General features: G+C 40.7%; 1 protein-coding gene across 5 annotated transcripts in view; it reads left to right on the plus strand.

The window, feature by feature from the left end:
* The window catches only part of LOC120533882 (myoneurin-like), a 77,216-nt gene extending 62,897 nt beyond the window's left edge, over window positions 1-14,319 (plus strand). For 4 of the 5 annotated variants that reach the window (XM_039760998.1, XM_039760962.1, XM_039760973.1 and 1 more), the window contains 2 exons: window positions 5,534-5,620; window positions 13,869-14,319. In XM_039760998.1, coding sequence (XP_039616932.1) covers window positions 5,534-5,620; window positions 13,869-14,131 — 350 coding nt within the window. In that variant the 3' untranslated portion in view covers window positions 14,132-14,319. The remainder of the gene's footprint in view (window positions 1-5,533; window positions 5,621-13,868) is intronic. The other variant, XM_039760981.1, reaches the window with a different exon arrangement.
* The last annotated feature ends 524 nt before the right edge of the window (window positions 14,320-14,843 follow it).

Genomic DNA, 14,843 nt, shown 5'->3' on the forward strand with positions numbered 1-14,843 from the left:
AAAGGTATATTACTTTTTTAGAACCAGTTGTTTATTATTTATTTATTACTCTTTGTTATATTGCAGCCATTTGCTAAAATCATTTAAATTAATTTTCCCTCATTAATGTACACACAGCACCCCATATTGACAGACAATAAAAAGAATTTTTGAAATTGTTGCAGATTTATTAAAAAAGAAAAACTGAACACATATCACATGGTCCTAAGTATTCAGACCCTTTGCTCAGTATTTAGTAGAAGCACCCTTTTGAGCTAATACAGCCATGAGTCTTCTTGGGAAAGATGCAACAAGTTTTTCACACCTGGATTTGGGGATCCTCTGCCATTCACCTTGCAGATCCTCTCCAGTTCTGTCAGGTTGAATGGTAAACATTGGTGGACAGCCATTTTTAGCTCTCTCCAGAGATGCTCAATTGGGTTTAAGTCAGGGCTCTGGCTGGGCCATTCAAGAACAGTCACAGAGTTGTTGTGAAGCCACTCCTTCGTTATTTTAGCTGTGTGCTTAGGGTCATTGTCTTGTTGGAAGGTAAACCTTCGGCCCAGTCTGAGGTCCTTAGCACTCTGGAGAAGGTTTTTGTCCAGGATATCCCTGTATTTGGCCGCATTCATCTTTCCCTCGATTGCAACCAGTCGTCCTGTCCCTGCAGCTGAAAAACACCCCCACAGCATGATGCTGCCACCGCCGTGCTTCACTGTGGGGGCTGTATTGGACAAGTGATGAGCAGTGCCTGGTTGTCTCCACACATACCGCTTAGAATCAAGGCCAAAAAGTTCTATCTTGGTCTCATCAGACCAGAGAATCTTATTTCTCACCATCTCAGAGTCCTTCAGGTGTCTTTTAGCAAACTCCATGATAGAACTTTTCTAGAGAGGATCTGCAAGGAGGAATGGCAGAGGATCCCCAAATCCAGGTGTGAAAAATTTGTTGCATCTTTCCCAACAAGACTCATGACTGTATTAGCTCAAAAGGGTGCTTCTACTAAACACTGAGCAAAGGGTCTGAATACTTAGGACCATGTGATATTTCAGTTTTTCTTTTTTAATAAATCTGCAACAATTTCAAAAATTCTTTTTTTTTGTCTGTCAATATGGGGTGCTGTGTGTACATTAATGAGGGAAAAAATTAATTTAAATGATTTTAGCAAATAGCTACAATATAACAAAGAGTGAAAAATTGAAGGGGGTCTGAATACTTTCCGTACCCACTGTATGTATTTACATTCACAAGAAATTTGACTTGTGCTTTCTGTTTTATTCATTTAAATGTTAAATACATATTCTTGCACATAATTACTTGTTTTCTTCATAATATTTAAGTGTAAAATCATGTTTTCTCTTACACAAGTTAGGTTATTCCATAATTCCTTTCCCCTAATTTAAATGATTGAAACACAAGTTATCAATCAGCCAGTTAAGCCTCTTCTTTCATCATAGTGCTTTTTTTCACATACAGGTAAAATTCCGTTACAACGAACTCCCAGGGACCTAAAAAATATTTTGTTGTAACGAAAATTTGGTTATGAGATTCTGTATTTGTTACTATAGTGCTTTCTTTAACTTGTATCCAGACATTTGCAAACATTTCAATGGTTCCTTTCATGTTAATTTTAATCTCCCCCTGTCTACAAGTTATGCTGACGATAATTTTTATACGTGTTTTCTTGCGATAATACACTTTCAGGGTGTGAAGCGCCACAGAAGCAAATCATAAAAGATCAGGGTCGCACTATAAGTCCCTGATTTGCACCCCAAAACATGAGGCTTAGTCTCAGTACTTTAGCAAAACCAGCTTTATTAAGCTTGAAACAATAATGGCACAGTTATTTATTGTAGCGTGATCTGCCACTCTGCTATACACAGACACAGCAGTCTGGAAGGATAGTGGCCAGGTTAGTGACCAACTAATCCTCTTATCTGCATTTACAATTTACGTGCTCCTAACCTTGCATCACCTATCGAGATCTTTTCTGTTTACTTTGGCGGAGAGACGCAGCATATCTGTAAGGTTGCTATTGCCCCGTACAGACGGCTTGCTGTCTAGTTGTGGAAGGTCCCAAAAGAGTTTACAAGCCTCACATTTTCTTGAATGAGTGCCACATTAATAGGAATGTTTCTTGAACGAGCATCACTGAACCACATAAAAATGTTTTTACTGACATCTTCAAATGCAACAGTACATATACGTTTGCAACCCAAGATTTTTCTTCTTTTTTTGCTCTGTTTTTTAAGAAAGTTGACAGTGTTGATGGCGAAATTCCGAATTCACTGGCAACGTCTTTTTTCTTTTTGCCACAATCGAGAGCTGCAAAAAAAATTTTTTTTTTTTCTAATATGAACTGTTACCGTTTTTTCGTGTCTGCCGTTTCTATAGGAGGGTGAAAATGAGTTAAATTCCAGTGGATGTTTTTCAAATGTTGACGAGCAATAAGTAAAAAGGTATCACTGAAAACCACAGGAAACAAAAAAGGCAAAAAAAAAAAAAAAGAAACAATACGAGGAAAGTTCGAAGAAAGAATAAAAAATTACAGTATTTCTGTTTAGGGATCATTGTGCACAACTGAGCTGCGGCCACGGAACTAACTGCTCTGTGGATGATTCATTCAAGCATTTCAAGGTCTTCGTTGTAATGAAAGTATCTACAGAATGAACTTAATAGTAATGAGATTTCTGTAGACTCGTGTCATATGAGGAAGCTGTCGGGACCATAAAAATACTTTGTTGTAATGAAAATTTAGTTGTAAAGATATTCGTTGTAATGGAATTTTTCCTGTATTTTCTTTTTTAGCCTTTCACTCTACTTTCTTCTTTCTAGCCACATAACTTGTTGCCATTGTATCAATCATTTTGTTTATATCTGGAATTGTTTTACTATCATTCAGTGAAACAATATGCATTCATTTGATCATTCTAATTTCTTTTCTGACTTTCTTAACTGAGACTTGATTCCCTGATGTACATAGCCCCTCAGAAACCTGCATAATCTTTTCCTTATAGCCCTTCAACTTTAGTGCAATGCATTTGCCATTATCCAATTTAGAGTCTGTTGCCTCTTACACCACTACATCTTCTTTGAACCCACCTCTTTAGATCAGTACTTTTTTTGCTGTTGTCTATCACCATTTGTGCTCTTTCATCCAAAATCATACGTGCTGACACCAATCTGTCATCCAGATTCTACCGTTGCAACATCACTCCAGATAGACAGTCTGTTTTATCTCTCATGACTGTTTCTAACATCTCTTCTTTTGAGAACGTTCATCTAGCTTCTTTGATTTCCTCATAGCTGTCATCATTTAATGTTTCCCACATATTCTTACTTTATTATTTCTCGTTCTGTTACTTCCTATGGTTTTAGATGATTCAATCTTAATATATGCTGTTTTTCTTTTGTTGTTTACTTAAAAGGATAAATATTTTTTGAGTCAGTTATTTCTTCACAATTATTGTATATATTAATTTGCCACATTAAATTGCATTCTAAAGTGAAGAATTTTTATATAAGTTTAAAAAAATGTTTAGTTTGCTATTGTGCTTTATAATGGAAATAAAGGGCATCCCGTTTGAAGCAGGAAAAGTTTCAAGACACCGTGCCTTCTACTTTTCTGATGAATGCTTGTAAGAATAAAGATGAACTGAAAATAATTTCCATGTGTTTCCAATACAAGCATTCCATCAGATTACTTTGTGTTATAACAACTACTTTGTTCAACCACCAACCTTTACAGTTTTAGCCAGCTGAGCTTCATCAGGACCATTTCCATTTGTATTAGAATTTTCTAAACCACTGCTTTTGCTACTAATACCTCAACAGATCTATTTTTCAAGCTTCCCTTGTTAGAATTTTAGACTTTTCCCTCTTTCTGAGTAGCACATTTTCTAAAGCAGGCTACTGCTTTTAACCAGTACCTATTAAGCTATGTACTTTTGGATCTAACTTGCTTTCTATCTTGTTTTAATGTTCCTAATTAAACAGATTTTTTTTTTTCCAAACATGAATTTATTTTTCTCATAAAGTGCAGATTCCACTAATCCTCAACAAACCCTTGTCTAAAATGAAACCCTGTAATCCCCTAATCATAAAAGCCAATATCATAAACACAATCAAGCCTCCAGCCATTCTTATAAAGACTTTCTTAGACTTTTCACTTAAATGTGTGTGTGTGTATATATATATATATATATATATATATATATATATATATATGTGTATATGTATGTGTGTGTATATGTGTATATGTATATAGGAGTTGGACAGCATACAGGCTTGGGCAGAATTGTGGCAGATGAAATTTAATGTCAGTAAATGTAAAGTATTACACATAGGAAGTAAAAATGTTAGGTTTGAATACACAATGGGAGGTCTGAAAATCAAAAGTACACCTTATGAGAAGGACTCGGGATTCATAGTGGACTCTACACTATCAATTTAGAAGCTATTAAAATGGCTAACAGAATGTTAGGTTATAAAGCACAATGTGTGGAGTACAAGTCCAGGGAGGTTATGCTCAATCATTATAATGCATATGGAGTACTGTGTGCAGTTTTGGTCCCCGAGCTACAAAAAGGACATAGAAGCACTAGAAAAAGTTCTGAGAAGAGTGACTAGGATGTTGGGGATGAATTAAGAAAGATTAAAAGTGCTGAGCCTTTTCATCTTAAGCAAAAGAAGATTAAGAGGAGACATGATTGAAGTGTTTAAAATGATGAAGGGAATTAGTACAGTGGATTGAGAGTGTTATTTTAAAATGAGTTTATCAAGAGAATGGGGGCACAGTTGGAAACTTCTTAAGGGTAAATTTCACACACACATTAGTACTAGGGTGTTGTACCATGTTAGCCTTTATGAATGTAGTAAGAATTATAGCAAAATGACACCTTTTATTGGCTAACTAAAAATATTACAATATGCAAACTTTCGGGGCAACTTCTACATCTTACATCTTGCCTGAAGAAAGAGCCTGAGTTTCCTCGAAAGTTTGCATATTGTAATCTTTTTAGTTAGCTAATAAAAGGTGTCATTTTGCTATAATTCTCACTACAAAAACAAAGAAGTTTTTCTTTACACAGAGAACCATAGACACTTGGAATAAGCTACCAAATAGTGTGGTAGACAGTAGTACTTCAGAGACTTTCAAAACTAGACTAGACATTTTTTTAAAAGAATAAAATGGGTAGAACTGGTGAGCATAGTGGGCTGAATGACCTGTTTTTGTCTAAATTGTTCTAATATTCAGACTTTTTGCAAACAAGCAAGGCCAGACACCAAAACACATCAGTGAATCTTGTTTATCGAGTTGGAGAGAGGAATAGGTTTCATGCAAACAGCAGAAAAATGCTGTATCAATGTAAACAAGAAAAAAGCAATGATTAAATTATTTTTGCTTCCAAAACAAGTTTCTTTGGTAATGTGAGAGTAACTTGGAAAACAAGTCATACCTAATCTATACTTACCTCAGGATTTAGTTCAAAGAAGTCAAACTAGATGCTCCAAAAAGGTATGTTACTAAAATGTATAAATGTGTGCTTTTCAGGTGAGAAGCCTTTTGCTTGTGAACTGTGTGGAAATTCTTACACAGATGTAAAGAACCTGAAAAAACATAAATCCAAAGCACATAGTGGTGAGTAGCAATACATATCCACTGTCTGGATTTTGTATTTGTTTTCCATTATTCTCTACTTCTAGTTTTAAAACTTTATACCATTTTTTTTGTGATGAATGTCTGATCCTGATAGGCACAGATTAATTATGAAAAATGGCTGAATGATCTTTTTGGAGGTTTCTAGTTTAAATAATTTATAAAACAAAACTTTATTTATTGGCCAATAGGGATCAGTTATGATACTATATTATCCAGCCATTTAGTCACAATACTGTAATACAACAAGATTTGCCATTTTTTTAAATATTAGCTACTCAGGTCAGGTTGGGGAGCATGCACTGGTAGAGCACGTTGCTGCACCCACCACACGTTGAAACAGCTTGGGATCCTGGTTGGCCAACCCCCCCAAGCAGACACGGTGAGACTTGGGGGAAGCATTCCACATCGCCATTGTGCCGTAACTGATGTTCCCTCACAATGCAGGTAATGTGCCTCATTCAGGACTCTGTAAGCAACCGCTCATTCAACATAAAAGTCAAACCAGTGGTACCCAAGGGTTCTCTGAAGTGAGACAGTATCAAAGGAGTCCAGTCTTCATCTCCGGTCCCTGGAGAGCATTCATGTCTCGCAACCACATAGCAAGATAGGAAGCACCAGGACTCTAAAGACTTGGACTTTTGTCCTTTTGCATAGATATTGAGAGTGCCACACGCCCCTTTCCAGCAACCTCATGACCACCCCATGCTCTCCCAATCCGTCTACCAACTTCATAGGAAGAGTCACCAGAGATATGAATGTCACTGCCAAGGTAAGTAAACTTCTCGACAAGATGGACACTCTTGCCACAGACAGAAACACTGCTGATGGCTGTGCCTAAGAGGTCATTAAAGGTCTGAATCTTGGTTTTATCCAAGACACTCGCAAGCCCAGAGACTCAGACTCTTCACTCAATCTCTCAAGAGCCCTGATTAGAGCCTCCATTGACTCTGTGAAGATCACAACATCATCAGCAACGTCAAGATAGGTGAATCTTCCTTTACCAACAGATGCTGCACTGCCGCTGGATCCCACAACCTTGCCCAACACCCAGTCCATGCAAGCATTGAACAGAGTAGGAGCAGAACACACCCCTGATGAACCCCAGACTCAACTAGAGTCAAAACCGTCGGAGAGCCAATGGGGTCAGGCCTATTGGGGATCAGAACTGGTGTTGTGTTTAGGTGTCACCCACGGCACGGCATCAGTCAGGTCCCACTGTGAGGCAGGACATCCCGGTAGGGCTGTGCAACAAATTAATTACTGAGATATAGATAAGTAATACAGCTGATGATTAATTAAGAATAATGTGTTGCAGCCCTTAAATGCATTAATGTAATCCAGTTAATTCGACTGTCCTTCATATGTTGTTATTGAAGCAGTACCATATGAATACAAATCTATTAATAGTAGTAGTAGGTCACTGCTAGTTGATCATTTCTTGTGTTGTTTCTTGATCATGATCTTTTCCACACACACCAGCAGGGTTGCCATCCATCCCTTATAATATAAAAATGCATGTTGAAACATAAAATGTTGCCTACCACTCTGAAGCAATACAGGACGTAATTTGTCCTGTATTACCATATACATAAATACATTAGCTCTTCAAAGTGCAAAGAATAACATGAGAACAATTAAAATCAAATCAGTTGTACAAGTGGAGTGAATGAGTTTCATTTTTGTGTTGTACTAACTTTGCAGACGAAAGAGACGCACTGGGTGAAACTGCACATCCTTGCCATTATGCTGCATTTGCAAATTGGTAGTTTAAAAAAAAAAATCACATTGAGCACTATAGCAAAATGATCTGAAAAAAATGCTTCACACAGTGTAAAGATTTACCTCCAAAGCAGACATGGTATGTTGTTTAATTAATTGTATGTTAACTAACAAATAAAAGTAGACAGTAATTGGCGCAAATTAACCATACTAATATTTCCATCTCTTTAGACTGAAGGTTAAGATTATTAGAATGTATAATTTATGAATTATAAAATAAGTCTGACAATGTGGAATTTAAAACATCTAAATAAATAATCTCATCAGATACTGTACATATTTAGAAGTTTTTTCAGTCTGACCTTTGCTATTTAAAAGCCTAATCTGTACACATCCATCCATCCATCCATCCATTCTCTTCCGCTTATCCGAGGTCGGGTCGCGGGGGCAGCAGCTTAAGCAGAGAGGCCCAGACTTCCCTCTCCCCGGCCACTTCTTCCAGCTCTTCCGCGAGAATCCCAAGGCGTTCCCAGGCCAGCCGGGAGATATAGTCCCTCCAGCGTGTCCTGGGTCTTCCCCGGGGCCTCCTCCCGGTTGGACGTGCCCGGAACACCTCACCAGGGAGGCGTCCAGGAGGCATCCTGATCAGATGCCCGAGCCACCTCATCTGACTCCTCTCAATGCGGAGGAGCAGCGGCTCTACTCTGAGCCCCTCCCGGATGACTGAGCTTCTCACCCTATCTTTAAGGGAAAGCCCAGACACCCTGCGGAGGAAACTCATTTCAGCCGCTTGTATTCGCGATCTCGTTCTTTCGGTCACTACCCATAGCTCATGACCATAGGTGAGGGTAGGAAGGTAGATCGACTGGTAAATTGAGAGCTTTGCCTTACGGCTCAGCTCCTTTTCACCTGTCGATCTCACGCCCATTCTTCCCTCACTCGTGAACAAGACCCCGAGATACTTGAACTCCTCCACTTGGGGCAGGATCTCTCCCCCAACCCTGAGAGGGCACTCCACCCTTTTCCGCTGAGGACCATGCTCGGATTTGGAGGTGCTGATTCTCATCCCAGCCGCTTCACACTCAGCTGCGAACCGATCCAGAGAGAGCTGAAGATCACGGCCTGATGAAGCAAACAGGACAACATCATCTGCAAAAGCAGTGACCCAATCCTGAGTCCACCAAACCGACCCCTTCAACACCCTGGTTGCGCTTAGAAATTCTGTCCATAAAAGTTATGAACAGAATCGGTGACAAAGGGCAGCCCTGGCGGAGTCCAACTCTCACTGGAAACGGGCTCGACTTACTGCCGCAATGCGGACCAAGCTCTGACACCGGTTGTACAGAGACCAACAGCTCTTATCAGGGGTCCGTACCCCATACTCCCGAGCACCCCCACAGGATTCCCGAGGGACACGGTCAATGCCTTTCCAAGTCCACAAAACACATGTAGACCGGTCGGGCAAACTCCCATGCACCCTCCAGGACTCTGCTAAGGGTGAAGAGCTGGTCCACTGTTCCGCGACCAGGACTAAAACCACACTGTTCCTCCTGAATCCGAGGTTCACTATCCGACGGACCTCCTCTCCAGAACCCCGAATAGACTTTTCCAGGGAGGCTGAGGAGTGTGATCCCTCTATAGTTGGAACACACCCTCCGTCCCCTTTTAAAGAGGGGACCACCACCCCGGTCTGCCAATCCAGAGGCACTGTCCCGATGTCCATGCGATGTTGCAGAGACGTGTCAACCAAGACAGTCCTACAACATCCAGAGCCTTAAGGAACTCCGGCGATCTCATCCACCCCGGGCCCTGCCACCAAGGAGTTTTTGACCACCTCGGTGACTTCAGTCCCAGAGATGGGAGAGCCCACCTCAGAGTCCCCAGGCTCTGCTTCCTCATTGGAAGGCATGTTAGTGGGATTGAGGAGGTCTTCAAGTACTCCTCCCACCACCCAGCGCCCGAAGTCGAGGTCAGCAGCGCACCATCCCCACCATATACGGTGTTGACACTGCACTGCTTCCCTCCTGAGACGCCGGACGGTGGACCAGAATCTCCTCGGCCGTCCAAAGTCGCTCTCCATGGCCTCTCAAACTCCTCCCATGCCCGAAGTTTTGCCTCAGCAACAACCGGCCGCTGCTTCGCTTGGCCTGCCGGTACCTATCAGCTGCCTCCAGAGACCCACAGGACAAAAAGTCCTATAGGACTCCTTCTTCAGCTTGACGGCATCCCTCACCGCCGTGTCCACCAACGGGTTCGGGATTGCCGCCACGACAGGCACCACCACCTTGCGCCACAGCTCCGTCAGCCGCCTCAACAATAGAGGCACGGAACATGGCCCATTCGACTCAATGTCCCCACCTCCCTCGGGACGGGTTGAAGTTCTGCCGGAGGTGGGAGTTGAAGCTACTTCTGACAGGGGACTCTGCCAGCCGCTCCCAGCAGACCCTCACAACACGCTTGGGCCTACCAGGTCTGACCGCATCTTCCCCACCATCGAAGCCAACTCACCACCAGGTGGTGATCAGTTGACAGCTCGCCCCTCTCTTCACCCGAGTGTCCAAGACATATGGCCGCAAGTCCGGCGACACGACCACAAAGTCGATCATCGACCTGAGGCCTAGGGTGTCCTGGTGCCAAGTGCACATATGAACACCCTTATGCTTGAACATGGTGTTCGTTATGGACAATCCGTGACGAGCACAGAAGTCCAATAACAAAACACCGCCGGTTCAGATCGGGGCCATTCCTCCCAATCACGCCCTTCCAGGTCTCACTGTCATTGCCCACGTGAGCATTGAAGTCTCCCAGCAAAACGAGGGAATCCCCAGAAGGTATGCCCTCTAGCAACCCTCCAGAGACTCCAAAAGGGTGGATACTCCAAACTGCTGTTGGCGATACGCACAAACAACAGTCAGGACCCTTCCCCACCCGGCGGAGGGAGGCCACCCTCTCGCCCACCGGGTAAACCCCAATGCACAGGCTCCAGTGGGGCAATAAGTATGCCCACACCTGCTCGGCGCCTCTCACCGGGGGCAACTCCAGAGTGGTGGAGAGTCCAGCCCCTCTCAAGGAGATTGGTTCCAGAGTCCAAGCTGTGCGCCGAGGTGAGTCCGACTATATCTAGCCGAACCTCTCACCTCGCGCACTAGCTCAGGCTCCTTCCCTTCAGAGAGGTGACATTCCACGCCCCAAGAGCCAGTTTCTGTAGCCGAGGATCAGACCGCCAAGGTCCCGCCTCGCCACCACCCAACTCACATTGCACCCAACCTCCTTGGCCCCTCCCATAGGTGGTGAGCCCATGGGGAGGAGGACCCACGCTACCTCTTCGGCTGTGCCCGCCGAGCCCCATGGGTGCAGGCCCGCCACCAGGCGCCGCCATCGAGCCCCACCTCCAGGCCTGGCTCCAGAGGGGGCCCGTGACCAGCGTCCGGCAAGGGAAAACGTTGTCCAGTTTTTATTTTCATTGGAGGTTTATTGAACCGCTCTTTGTCTCATCCCTCACCTAGGACCAGTTTGCCTTGGTGGTTCTACCAGGCATAAAGCCCCGGACAACATAGCTCCTAGGATCATTGGGACACGCAAACCCCTCCACCACGATAAGGTGACGGTTCAAGGAGGAGAATCTGTACACATTTTCAATCTAATTAATGACTCCTCCACTCCAGACATTAACTAAGAAGTTTACTTGTGTGTATCAGTTAAGAAAAACCTGAGCTATAATAGTCTTGATTGTGCAAGAAAGCTAAACTATGATTTTGTTTCTGTTTTTACATATTTAATTGTTTGTGTAATAGTTAATACTTTTGGTAAGTTGTCTTGCAATATAGCAGTTCAAACCATACATAGGCCTATTAGTTTTTTGAAATATTATAAATATTATAGCTGCACGTGGGGTTAGGTGTTTTATGGTCATGGGGCATTAATTCTGTTACACAAAACTGTTTAATAAACTAAATGGAATAATTTAATATGCATTGGCAAATGAAGATTAAAACTGTTTTGTGTTAAATTACTCATTTATGCATTATAGAAAAATATTAATATGCTTGAAGGAAATACGATTAATCACAATTACATTTTTTTATTCAAACAGCAGAATTTAAATTTGAACTCTTTGCGGAAGACCACAAAAGATTTGTTAGGAGAAATAAACGAGCAGCATTTGAGAAAAAGAAGACATTGCCAGCTGTTAAGTACATGGATGGATCTGTTATGCTTTGGGTTTGTCAGTCAGCTAGTGGCACAGGAAGTATTGTGTGAGTATAGGGACCAGCTAATTATCAACAAACCCTCAAGGTGAATGTCAGACAGGTAACTAAAGCTGGTAAAAGAATAGCTTCTGCGACAAGACAATAATTCAAAACACACTTTGAAATACATAAAGAAATGTAAAGTAAAGGTTTCATAGTGGCCTTTGGAATCCTCAGGCTTGAAATGGGTCACTGAAAATCTTTTGGGTAAATGCTAAATGTGCTGTGCACACAAGAAAGCCCAAAGAGGATGTTAAGATGGTGTCTAGCATTGATTAACTATCAGAAGAACAGAAGATTGTTCATTAAACAGTAACAGATCATCAATTATCAGGCAAAAAAATAATCTGTTTGAACGAATTAGTAACTCGTTCAAATGGATTATTTTTATTTTTTCCGTGACTGTTATTTGAATAGCAATTTATTTTTCCTGGTATGCGGTAAAATTTAGTGAGCCAGAAGAGTATAGCCAGCTAATAGTTTCAGTCTGTTCTATGCTGTTCATTGCCATTATCAACCAGATTTTAAACTTAACTTTTCTTCTATTAACATCTCCACCATTGACTCCAGAATATTACGTTCTTGGAGAAAAGTTTGTCAGTTCATTCTAGCAACTTTTCCAGCATTTAAAACTCATTTCAGGACTCCTCAAAAGAACCGTTTCAACCACGGTGGTCTTCCAACTAGTTTCAGTTCCGATTCACTGATTTTAACACACACCTTAACAGTTCACTTACTATTCATTGAACTGTATTCCAGGAAAACCATTTGGGGTTCCGTAATAAGAAATGGACTGCAAGGGGGATAAATAATAATTTGTTTGAACAAATGAATATGGAACCTTTCAGTTTAAAGCCTGTGCAGGGTTTCTAAAGTCCTGCATACAAATCAAAAGGTATTCAAATTTCAAAGATTGTTTTTTGAAACCTGTCTGTAGTTTTTTTTTTTATTCCGTTTTTAATTTAAGTAGTTTATTTTTACCAGTATTTAATTGTTGTTTATTGTAACTCATGAATTAGAATGAGAAAAATACTGTTTCTGTATCTCACTGAGAGCCATTTGCACACAGTAATCAAAACTTACAGAATATGCTGTACCATGCAGCATTTGTCTAGAAAAAAATGGATTAGATAGCTTGGGTGGTATGACACTGTGTAGTCACAATTACTTATAAAAGCAACGTAGGGGTAGTTGTGGTGACCATGAAAGGTGCTCATGTTTTCATTCAAATGGAGAGAAAAATATTTTATGCAATACAAGCCAATGATGAGCAATGCTGTACAATGGCAAACCGTACAAAAAATGAAGGGATTGTGTTAAAAAATTCTTTAGTTGCCTCACATTTTTATGCAATCTTTTTGTTCAACCCACTGAATTAAAGCTGAAAGTCTGCACTTCAACTGCATCCAAGTTGTTTCATTTAAAATTCATTGTGGTAATGTACAGAACCAAAATTAGAAAAAAGCTTTCTCTGTCCAAATATTTATGGACCTAACTGTATGTCAGTTATCCAGTCATAAGCTCAAAACATGCAAAATGCATACATTTTTGCTAAAATATTGTTAAATATGTACTTCTGCAAAAGTAGGCATACATTATAAAGAGGAAACCAGGACTAAACAGCCTCTTGGGATTGTATTTTGAATTGAAGACAGGACTCTTAACCAGCGAATGAAAGGAGAAGTGGATCTTCAATTAAAAATATCATTCACTTGTAGCCTTAGGGGTCCTGTTTGTGACTTTTGCGAGATTATCTAGGTGTCAAAGGAATATAATTTTAAAGATTTATAGAGGATCATAGAGTGTGATTAATCTGCAAGAAATCAATTGCAGTTGGGAGATTATTATTGTTATGTGATTGAATGTGTTTTGCAGTAAGGACCCATGAAAGGTTCCATTGCAGTTATGTGCCGTGTGCTTTCTGGGAGAGGTTTAGGTATTTCACAGCCCATTACTGAAAAAAGTTCAGAACATGGAAGGTCTGGTATTGATGATGGGTTGTCAGCACTCAGTTTTTCATGATTTTCAACATATGGAAAAGGGGGTGGGGGAGCTCTTAGGTGTACCTCAATGTCCCAGCAAGCAGAAGACAAATTAGGACATATTGGGATATATATTATGCAGAAATTAATTGACAGTAATCACTTCCCTTAGGACATTTCTTGAGAATGAAAAAGCTGTCTTTTATAATATGTAGTAAATCATGAAATTGAGTAAACCTTTTCTCTCTCTTTTTTTTTTTTTAAACTTTTGTCTAGTGGAAAGAAACGAGAGTGGTAATGTGAGTTCAGGAGCCGTTAGTGAGGGAGACACCAGGGAGAAGGCTGCCTCACAGGACTCAACAGAATTGAAAGCTGAAGACATTCCACTTGCCCTATCTCTTCCAGTGGCTAATGAAGATCATCAGCTGCTCCTGACAACTGCTGATGGTTCCACTATCTCGTCTGATCAGTTACTCAGAACCACTGTGACTGCTAGCTATTCAGAGTCCCATTTCATCTTTTTGCAGCAGCTCTACTGAACTGCTCTGTCAGTTAGAACTTAATCTGTTGTATTTGGAATACTTACATGCCATACATTCAGTTATTTTATTTGAAACTGTTTTTAATAGTGTTGCAATGGAAAATGAATTTTGTTTGCATATTCTTGTACAGAATAAAATGTTTGTCAATAATTTAGTAAAAGAATTAAGCTGAAGGAAATCTAAAATGTTGTATGTGTTGTATTATATTAAAAAGGTAAAAGTGAGAGTACTTCCTGATGGATAGAATAATATTGAATTTCCATTAGAACTCATGTAAATCCACCAGCCACTTACAGCCCATCAAATTTTAGTTTAAAACAAATTCTATTGATTTTGGTTTTATCTGTTGTGAGAGATGGACATCTGAAATGGTGCTTCATTGGCAGCAGAGTTTAGCTTTTTTATTTATCTATCCAAGATATCCTGTATTTAGTCAACCTGAGAGGATTTAATTACAAGTATATTAAAAGCATGAGTGGAAGACCAAGGAGACAGAGAAAGAAAAGATAACTAAAGTGACATCAAAGGCTAAGCCAGTCTCCAGTTCTTCTTCCGACCTGCCACAGACAAATTCGGAAGAGACAGGCAAAGGAATGGATCAGGCAGAACTCCTGCTGCAGCATCAAGAGCTTTGAGTAGTAAGAAAAGCGCTATATAAATGCAAAGAATTATTATTATCAACTCCAGACGACAGTGTATGTGGAAGCAA

This window comes from Polypterus senegalus, chromosome 1, assembly GCF_016835505.1.
Source record: "Polypterus senegalus isolate Bchr_013 chromosome 1, ASM1683550v1, whole genome shotgun sequence".
NCBI lineage: Eukaryota > Metazoa > Chordata > Cladistia > Polypteriformes > Polypteridae > Polypterus > Polypterus senegalus.